At 41.7% G+C, this 9859-nt stretch overlaps 1 protein-coding gene across 1 annotated transcript; it reads right to left on the bottom strand.

Moving 5' to 3' along the window:
• Positions 1 to 1695: 1695 nt before the first annotated feature.
• Positions 1696 to 4810, bottom strand: fzd5 (frizzled class receptor 5). The gene has a single exon (XM_075479101.1). The coding sequence runs from the start codon at positions 4156 to 4158 to the stop codon at positions 2413 to 2415; it is 1746 nt and encodes a 581-aa protein (XP_075335216.1). The 5' UTR covers positions 4159 to 4810; the 3' UTR covers positions 1696 to 2412.
• Between the last annotated feature and the right edge of the window lie 5049 nt (positions 4811 to 9859).

Genomic DNA, 9859 nt, shown 5'->3' with positions numbered 1-9859 from the left:
TGAAATCTGTATAAGTTTATTGTGGGAATGAGCAAGATCTGCCATATTAGTTCTGAGTTAGATTTATTAGATATCTTTAGATAAAATGAAAGTCACATGCAGTATACATTACTTATATATTTTTATATTCGCATTCTCTTTGCACTGTTTTTGGTGGCTTTAAATTTCATTGCACCATGTATAATGACAATAAAGGCATTCTGATTCTACAGTGAGTGATGTTTATCACACTTCTTGCATTTAGAAAATAAAGTTAGCTTAAATATGATGGTTTTGCCACATAGTAGACCATTATTTTTGTCCATTAAAATGTTCAGTGTTGCTCAAATTTGCAACACTTGACCTGGCAGTTTCCGTTATAGACCCAGAATATACATATGCGGCTGAGGGAAGATGGCAGATGATGGCGAATTCATGAAGAATCAATGTCTTGTGGTCTGTGAAGGCACAAAACGAAATACTATCAGGCAGCGGTTGACATAGAGGATGAATCGACAGGGTGAGTCCGGAGAGCAACAATACAGCCTTGGAAAAGAGGAGCCCGTGAGAGGAGGGCTAAATTTTGTTGTACCAAGGACAGTCTTTCAGTTCGCTTAATGACACTATTTTGTTGGAGAGAAAATGTAACTAATTTCCATGTATCCATTTTTAGGCCACATACACTTTGTGTTCATTATAGCTTAAGGTGATTTCCCCCCCCTGAAATAACTTAATAATCAAATGATTTAAATGAGTCTCTTAAAATATCTACATGTCATTCAAATATATACTTAAAGAAAGATGTGTTTACGAAGACATACATCAAACTCTAGAGACCAACTCTTTTAATTCCATGATATCAAAATCTACAATATCATTTTATTTCCCTTTCAGGGACATCTGTCAACATGAAAGGACATGTATACTTACACACAGACATCTAAAATGTCGGTTTTTACCAACACTCTTTGGCAGTCATCAAACATTCATGCAATGACGTTCAATCCCACACATCCGACCAATTAATCGGAAGCATCAACAGTCATGTAATACACACAACGCAGTTAATGGCAGTGAAGATTTCATGAAACATTACGGGGAGAAGCAGAAAACTGAGAATAAAAGAGCGGCAGATTCCCACGACTCAGTCATGCACTGAGACTGCTGCTCTTATTTTATGTTATTCCTGTTGGTTGCTTTGTACACTCAATTTCTCAACAGAAACAAAGGATGTGACTTCGGATGGTTCATCGGTTCGTCACTATATTGGGATACTATATTTCGGATGCCTCCTCCTTGTCCCCTAAATGCAGACAGTCCTTGTAAGACTGAGGACGAAGAGCTTTTTTATTACAGATTTTTAAAAGGTTTGATTGGAATAATGAAAAGCCTCATTTTTTTTAAAGGGTTCTCAAATCTGAACAACTATTGATAAATGAATAAAAAATAGCTTGTTTATGGTGGTAATTGTCAACAATAATCGAAATCGTATTGAAATGTGAGAATTTCTGTTTCATGGAATCATATAATAAAGTATACTATACAACAATTACTATGGGACTACTATAGTCCTGTACTATACAGTTGTTGAAGGGTTTCTGCTGAGAACATGAAGTGAACATCTCCACTGAACCAGCAGAGGGGGCTAGAGTCCTATATCTACCTGTAGCTTTGATCATTGTTGCGTCTTTGTTCACACAACACATACAAAACTAGTTATTTGATCACAAAGACAATTTAATGACTTCACAGAGCTAAGAGGTAATCTTAGAACCTAATATAAAGACAAAATAAGTGAAATTCTAAGTCAATGTAAAGACAATTCTGAGTTTGTATTCCCACAGCACACACACACAGACCTATAGCAGCGCATTTATGCACAATTTATACAATTCAAATACAATTTGTTCCTCTGGTGACTTACATTTAACTTGGCTGATGATGTTTAGAAACTAAATATCACTCGTCTTTTTACAACAAATATGTACAATATACACATCAATAAATATGTTTTTTTTTCTCAGTGCTCAGGAGAAGCAAATAGGAAGCAATTTAACGGGCTCTGTTGTGGATCCATTCAACGATGTAAATATTGCAAAGTCTGGTCAAGCGTTTAAGCCACAGTGCTTAAAAAAAAATCAGTTTTAGTGGTTGCAAACGGCTTTTTGACAAAGATCAGGCGCTCCATAAATATTCCGTCTTCCTTTTCTTTCATTTCTAATTACCCAGTTTGTTTGATTTGTCCTTTTTATGCTCTGAATCTTTTTGTGAACTCTTGTTCATTGTTTTGGTTTTTGGGAGTGTTGCTATTAAGAGCACAATGACACACAAGCACGCAGTCCTGATGTTTTATCACCATTCACATTCTGTGTTTGAAGAGTGAACACAGGATGTCATTCACTCATCTAAAACTGTTTCACTGTGCCCATCAGGTCATATATGGGATGGAGGCGCTTTGTGGTAGATTCCTGAAGTTAATCCACTTCCAGTGTGCCCAGTTAAAGCTGTACTCGCCTCGCTGTACATGGAGGGTGGTGCAGTGGCTTTCTGCAGCCAGCAGGGGCAGCATCGAGCCACAAACCTCCTCCAGGACTCGAGAGTTTTTCCTGACCAAATCCAGACTCCGGATGTGATGCCCACCACCAAGCACATGAAGTATTTGAGCATGAAAACGGCATAGTCTGGGCCCAGGCCCGAGCCCTGGCGCTCTGGCAGGCAGGAGCAGGCCAAAGCTTGCTCCCAGCTGGGTCGGTAGTGCTGCTCATAGACCAGGCAGGCCACCACGATGGTGGCGGGGACTGTGTACAGCACCGTGAAGAGCCCAATGCGAATCATCAGCCGCTCCAGTTTGTCTGTCTTGGTGCCACCTTGTTTGATAATGCTCCTGATGCGGAACAGAGAGACAAAACCAGCGAGTAAGAAAAGTGAGCCGGTGAAGAGATAAACCACCAGAGGTGCGAGTACAAATCCCCTCAGATTCTCCAGACTCTGGTTTCCCACATAGCAGATTCCAGCCACAGGATCCCCGTCCACCGAGCTGAGAGCGAGGACCACGATGGACTTGACACTTGGGATGAGCCACGCGGCCAGGTGGAAATACTGCGAGTATCCGGCGATAGCCTCGCTGCCCCACTTCATGCCTGCAGCTAGAAACCAGGTAAAGGACAACACCACCCACCAGATGGAGCTGGCCATGCCAAAGAAGTACACCAACAAGAAGACCAGGGTGCAGAGAGCGGGGCCAGTTGCATCATAGAGGATGTGTAGCTGGCTGCTGCCCACAACGCTGGTGCCACATGCCACTCGCTCGTGACCTGCCACCAGGCGGATGATGTAGCCCAAGGAGACAAAAAGGTAGCAGGCAGCCAGGAAGATGATGGGTCTCTCTGGGTACTTGAAACGCTCCATGTCGATGAGGAAGGTGGCGACGGTGGTCAAAGTGGAGATGAAGCACAGCACCGACCAGAGTCCCACCCAGAAGGCGGTGAAGGCGCGTTCGTCGGCTGAGAAGTAAGGCATGTGACAGGGCTGGGCGCAATTGAGCAGGGGTCCAGTCTTGACCCTGCCATACAGAACGTGAGACTCCCGCTTGATGGGGACCAGGGGGTCTCGACAGCGGCACTCTCTGTCGCACTGCGAGGAGCTGGGAGGTCTGGTCCTGACTTTAGGGGTGGACTTGGGAAACGGGGGAGCCAAGGTGGTGGTCTCGCTGCTGTTCTGGTCCATGCACAAGGTCTCGTCACCGAGCTGGGGGAGCTGCTCACAGCTCATCCTCTCAGGCCACTCAAAGCCGTACTGACTCATGAGGGGGGAGCAGCCCCGTTTGGCCCGTTCACACACAGAGCGGCAGGGCGGAAGCGGCTTGCGGTAGTCCGGCAGGCAGATGGGAGTGTACATGCTGCACAGGAAGAAGAGCAGGTCTGGAGAGCAGCGGATGCGGACCAGGGGCCAGAACTGGTGCACCTCTAGCCCTACTTCTTCCTGGGTGTCGTGGTTGAACTGATTGGGCATGTAGGTCAGGTTGTAGCCGATTCCCTTGCACATGGGCACTGTTATGGGTTCACACACCAGGTCCTTGGAGGCTCCTAATGTGCCACCAGGACACCAGAACAGCAGCACCAACACCAGGGGCCAAGGGAGCACCGGGCTGCATAGCACAAGTCTCAATGTAGATGCCATTAATGCAATAAATGTGAGTGATTCAGAGTCTGTACATCAGGTAAAACAATATCTGAATGGAGCTTCTTTTAATTTCAGTTCATAACTAAAAACTTCTTCTGGATGAGACTAAAGTTTCATTCTGCTCCAAATGACAAGGCACCAATCAGCCTCTTAATGTTTAAAACAAAACAAGTTGAATTCTGACGGTAAATCCAGTTCATTCAGCGTCCTGTCAATAATTCATCAGAATTCCCGCAATCATTATGGAGAAAGTTGATAACCGGCAGTCACGTTCCAATATATTTAACGACATTTTTGCCAACGACATGTCCCCTGACAAGCCGCGTGCGCCGGGTAGAGTAGCATCATGAGCGTCATTGTCTTTGAGAATTTGACAGAAAGGTCGACAAATAAAAAAATCACAGTACAGCTGTAGAAATGTGTCCAAAATGTACAAAACTCTCCGATCTCTGCGTAAAATTTGATGCGTAAAATGCACCTGGTGCGTTCTCCTGGTTGGTTTGTTCCGTCTGCAACTTGAAAACTTTCTAAAAGCGTCCTCTTTGTGGTTTCAGAAAAGAAATAAAGCTCAATAATAATCCGATGAGTCCTTCAAGGTAAAAGCGTGTCCCGTGTTGTCACGTTCGGCAGTGCTCCGCTGCTGCGCTCTCCGTGCCCGAGGACGAAATAAAGGCGCTCTGAACCTGCAGGGTGCTGCAGGCACCCACTCACCACCCAGCTCTGCCGCATTCAGTACTATCGGAATTATCACAACTCAACCGTGCGCTCGATTCTGTCTTAAAAAAAAAACTCAACACAAAACTCTGTAAAATGTTAGATTGTGCGTTATTATGTCAGCTGTGTGAACACCGTTTAACTGAAATAAGGTTAGGTTTAAATAATAAATAAGGTTTAACCATCTTATTTTAAGCAAAAAAGTTATATTTCTTAAATGTACTTAACTCAATCTGGAGGGTTTTTTTCAAATCCTGTTTTTTTCAACTCAATTTCCTTGTTATACTGTAAGCGCAGTGAAGCTTGATGGCTAAAAACAGCCTGAATGCCTGTAACAGCTGTTAAACAGACTGCAAGCTGGGTTGAAATTTAATTTCCAGCAGCACCTGAACGCATCAGAGAATTGTATTTATGACTTCCTGCATTATGAGGTAGGAGTTACTGGGAGAGCTTTAAGGGATCAGAGGATGGATCAGATGGTGTCCAGCAAACAACGTGGGCTACAAAGATAATTGGCAATCTTTCTGGAGAAAACCTGATGAGGAGAGAAGGCATCCATCCCACTTTGGAAGGAGCGGCTCTCATTTCTAGAAATATGGACGAATTTATTTGTCAACCTAAAACATGACAACCCAGGGTTCAGACCAGGATGCAGAGTTGTAGTCTTACACACTTCTCTGCAGCTTCCCACCTGCTGCTACCCACCCAATCGATTAACACAAAAGGAGCAAAAAAAAAAAAAAAGAAAATCAAATTTATTTGTAGCACATTTCATGTACAAACAATTCAAAGTGCTTCACATAAAATAAAAACATTGCAGCGGGGAGTGGAAGAAGCATTAAAGATACATAAAAGAATGTAAAGAGAAACAAATAAAACAATTTAAATTAATTTAAAAACAAGCAACAGTTCAGATAAATGAAAAGATAGCGTGCACACGAGAAAAGAAATGTTTTTAACCTGGATTTAAAAATATCTACATTTGGTGAAAGTTTAATCTCCACTGGCAGTTTGTTCCACTTGTGACCTCGAACTCACATTCTGGACCTGGTCAGAATGTAACAGTCAGGTTCTGTCACATGTTGCCACAAACCAAACATGTCCAGCACAGAAGAAAATTCTTTGGCATTACCATCCATCATATTATCTATGTGAATGTTAAAATCCCCGGTCAAGATAAAATGGTTAAAATTAGTCGAAATAAAAGACAATAATTCAGAAAATTCATCAATAAAACTTGCACAGTATACTGGAGATCTGTAAATGATTAAGAACAGAATTTCAGGAACACCCTTTAAATAAAACTAAGATATTCAAAAGAAGTGAATGTTGCTTGCCTCGCTGCTGTGTCCTTCAGTCTAATCTGTACAGTCATGTTTGGGTTTGCCGTCCCAACAGCATGACGTAAGTGTGCACCAAGTAATCTGCATCCAGTTCGATTCGGATGCACGCCATCAGGTCTGAAACACTCCTTACAGTTCCAACAGATATTAAAGTTATCATTGAACTTAATCCCATGGGCGATGCATGCATTTGACAACCATGTGTTTAGGCCAAGAAGTCTGCTGAAAAGTTCAATTCCAGTGTCATTTGGACAGATCCAGGGAAGTGTGTCAGCCAGGTCTGCAGTGTGAGATTCCACATCAGCTGTGATCCCGTGTAGAAAGATCTGAGTTAGTCCTTTGGCACACAAAGGCTCCACAGCCTGCACAGGAGCTATAATAGAGTCAATAAATTCCTCGTTGTTACAAATTTCTTGCAGCGTTTCAATCCTCTTCTCGAGCTGTGTTATCCTAACAAAGAGTTTCTCACACTGTGTGCAGCTCACTGATACTGCAGGGTTAGGAGAGATTGTTCTGTCCGATTCTCTTTGTAAACAGGAGGGCTAATACCGTTTACAAATATACAATTAAAAGAAAAAGAATAAAAGAATAAAATTATATCCAAGACTTGTGGAAAGAAGTAGAATGATTAAAAAGCGAATCTGCTTTATTCGCAGCAGGAGGAAGCAGAGACACTTCTGCACTCTTCAGAAGCAGGAAGTACTGAAAACAAAAACATCAAACTATTAAATGTGGTTTGCTGAATATCAGATCTCTCCTCTCCCTCTGACTGTTTAAATGTTCACGTTCCTCGAACCACAGGCAGAGGAGGAGGAGTGGCAGCTATCTTCAGATCAGGGTTACTAATCAGTCCCAGACCCAAGATTAGTTTGAGCTCTTTAGAATCTCTGATTCTCAGTTTTTCCCACGCAAAGTGGAAATCCCAGAAACCTCTTGTGTTTGTTGTTGTGTATCGCCCACCTGGCCCTTATTCTGAGTTTCTGTCTGAATTCTCAGAGTTTTTATCCCAGTTAGTGCTGAGTACAGATAAAGTTATTGTTGTGGGTGACTTTAATATTCATGTAGATGTTGAAAATGACAGCCTAAATATGAACTTTAATTCTATATTGGACTCTATTGGATTTTCTCAGCGTTCACAGACCGACTCACTGCCTTAATCACACCCTTGATCTTGTGCTGACTTATGGCATTGAGAGTGAACAGTTAACAGTGTTCCCTCATAACCCGTCTTATCTGACCATTTTCTGATAACCTTTGAGTTTACATTACTTGACTATACAGTTTCTGAGAAGAAATTTACATATAGAAGGTGTCTATCAGAGGATGCTGTAACCAGATTTAAAGAATTAATTCCATCATCCTTTTCTTCATGTGCAAATGTGACAGAGAACGACTACCTAAACTTTACTCCAGCAACACTTGACTCTCTTGTTGACAGCACTATAGTTTCAATGCGTACAGCACTGGACAATGTTGCCCCTCTGAAAAGGAAGGTGATCAGTCAGAAGAGGTTGGCTCCTTGGTATAATTCACAGCTGCGTGCTTTAAAGCAGACTGCAAGAAAGCTGGAGAGACAATGGCGTTCCTCTAATTTAGAAGAGTCTCAATTAGCCTGGAAAGATAGTTTAATAACGTATAAGAAAGCCCTTCGTAAAGCGAGAACTGCTTATTATTCATCATTGATACATTCAAGGTAAACAAAAGAAACTTGTGCTAAAGAAAAAAAAATGGACCAGACTCAGTGAATAATTCCCTATACTCCCTATATAGACCAGTGAGCAGTGCTGACCAACATGTCATTGGGGTCATCAGGTGGGGACCTCCTTTAATCAGTGTTACGTCTAGTTGGGCCACGACACCTCCAGGAGGCTAGACAGTGATCACTGGCGTCCCAGAGTCACTCCCCTAATGCCAGCCATCACTGCTCCTCACACCACAACAACCATTTTTTTTATTTTATTTTTTTCCCCCACAACCACAAGCTACCCCAGCCTCTCACCAACTGCACACCAGTCACAGTGGGGTGGGGATACAAACCCTGGTTCGGGTAGGGGGTAATGAAAGTATAGAGCAGAGATACTCAGTTCCCGCTCATCCCAGTATTAAGGTAAATGTGGTCTTAATTGAAAATGTATTGGCTGTGTTGTTTCTTTTTTTGTGGGATGTTTTATATGTAGAAATGCATATTTGCAAAAGGGGACTTTAGTATGTTGTCGTAAAAGTGGCTCTTCCCTTGATTTTGCTCTGCCAATGTGGCTCTTGTGAAAAAAATAGTGAGTATCACTGGTATAGAGGGTGCCAGAGGTGGAGGCAGGACAAGACACACTAGCAGATTCATCAGATTCACTCTGGTGTGTGAGGAAGATTCTTCGTTTACAAGAACAAACTGGAATCTATCAGAAAAGTATGACTTAAATCTAGCCTAATGCAGTTCCTTTAATCCCAATAACACATTCAAGTCTCTGTAATAGAATGTTGTGATCGTTTGTGTCAAGTGCAGCACTGAGATCCAACAGGACAAGCACAGATAGAAATCCGCTATCAGAGACCAAGAGGACATCATTGCAAACTTTCACCAGTGCTGTTTCTGTGCTATGATGCAAATAAAAGGGAGGTTGGAAATAGGTTGATAATTAGCTAACACTCCTGGATCAAAAGTAGGTTTTAGGTTAAGGTTTATGTAGTCAGTTAATACATTCCTGCGGTTTGTCATGACAGCCTCACATATATCTCCTAAACTTTTAATTTAAAGTGCATTTAATTCTGACACTGTCACAAAATACTGTGGATATTACATACATCTCTGACCAAATCAAAGTGATTTTTTATTGATATTCAAATATCTATTGAACAGACTTATACTGATTCATTTTCAAATCTGTTCTTGACTGAATGCCAAAACTGTAAAACAGACGTTTTGGCAAATCGAGACAAGATACAATAAAAAACATTACCCATTCTACCTCACGAGCTGAATGCAAGGTTCCCACAATACACAGCCTCCAATGCATTTTACTGTAACGGCAATGATTTTCTCTGGCTCAACAGGTTTCAACATTTGATATATTCCTTCAGCTGAGAATCTCCATTTTGAGTTCTAAATTCAACAATGAGTTCTGGTCAAAAATAATAATTTTTAGTTCAAACTTCAATTCATGGTTGATGAACAATTTAACAGATTGAATGCCGAACAGATGTCACCGAATCAACATTGGTTTATGGTCAAATATAATGATTCAAATGTTAAGATTTGGCTAAATGTGGTACACTGAGCCACCGTTAACGATGATGGTTGAATTATTCATTTTCTGTTTGTTGTTTCACAAACCAGTGTTTATTCAGTGTCAATTAAGCACTTTCAATTTTTGTCACGTTGGACATCAGCTTTCAATACTCAGGCCTGAACACATTTATCTTAATATCAGTTTCTCAGTTCCATCACAGTTTGTGTACACTCAGACTCTCTGAGGCGACTACAGTCAGAGTTTTGCATCTACGTGAAAGTCAATTTCAGTAAAGACTATTTGGTGTGTGATGTGCTTATCCAACTGTTTGGATAAGCAGCAGCAGTGTTTTCTGTCATTGGCACAGTGTCAGTGACACTGTTATGTCACTGTGTCCAATGGGTTTTTATGCCAAAT

The sequence above is a fragment of the Odontesthes bonariensis genome, chromosome 12, assembly GCF_027942865.1.
Source record: "Odontesthes bonariensis isolate fOdoBon6 chromosome 12, fOdoBon6.hap1, whole genome shotgun sequence".
In the NCBI taxonomy this organism is placed as follows: domain Eukaryota; kingdom Metazoa; phylum Chordata; class Actinopteri; order Atheriniformes; family Atherinopsidae; genus Odontesthes; species Odontesthes bonariensis.
The sequence above is the reverse complement of the archived record's forward strand: the minus strand, read 5'-3'. Positions and strand labels throughout refer to the sequence as shown.

Coding starts and splice junctions, on each gene's coding strand:
- fzd5 (XM_075479101.1), bottom strand. CDS start 4,158: ATGGCATCTACATTGAGACTTGTGCTATGCAGCCCGGTGCTCCCTTGG.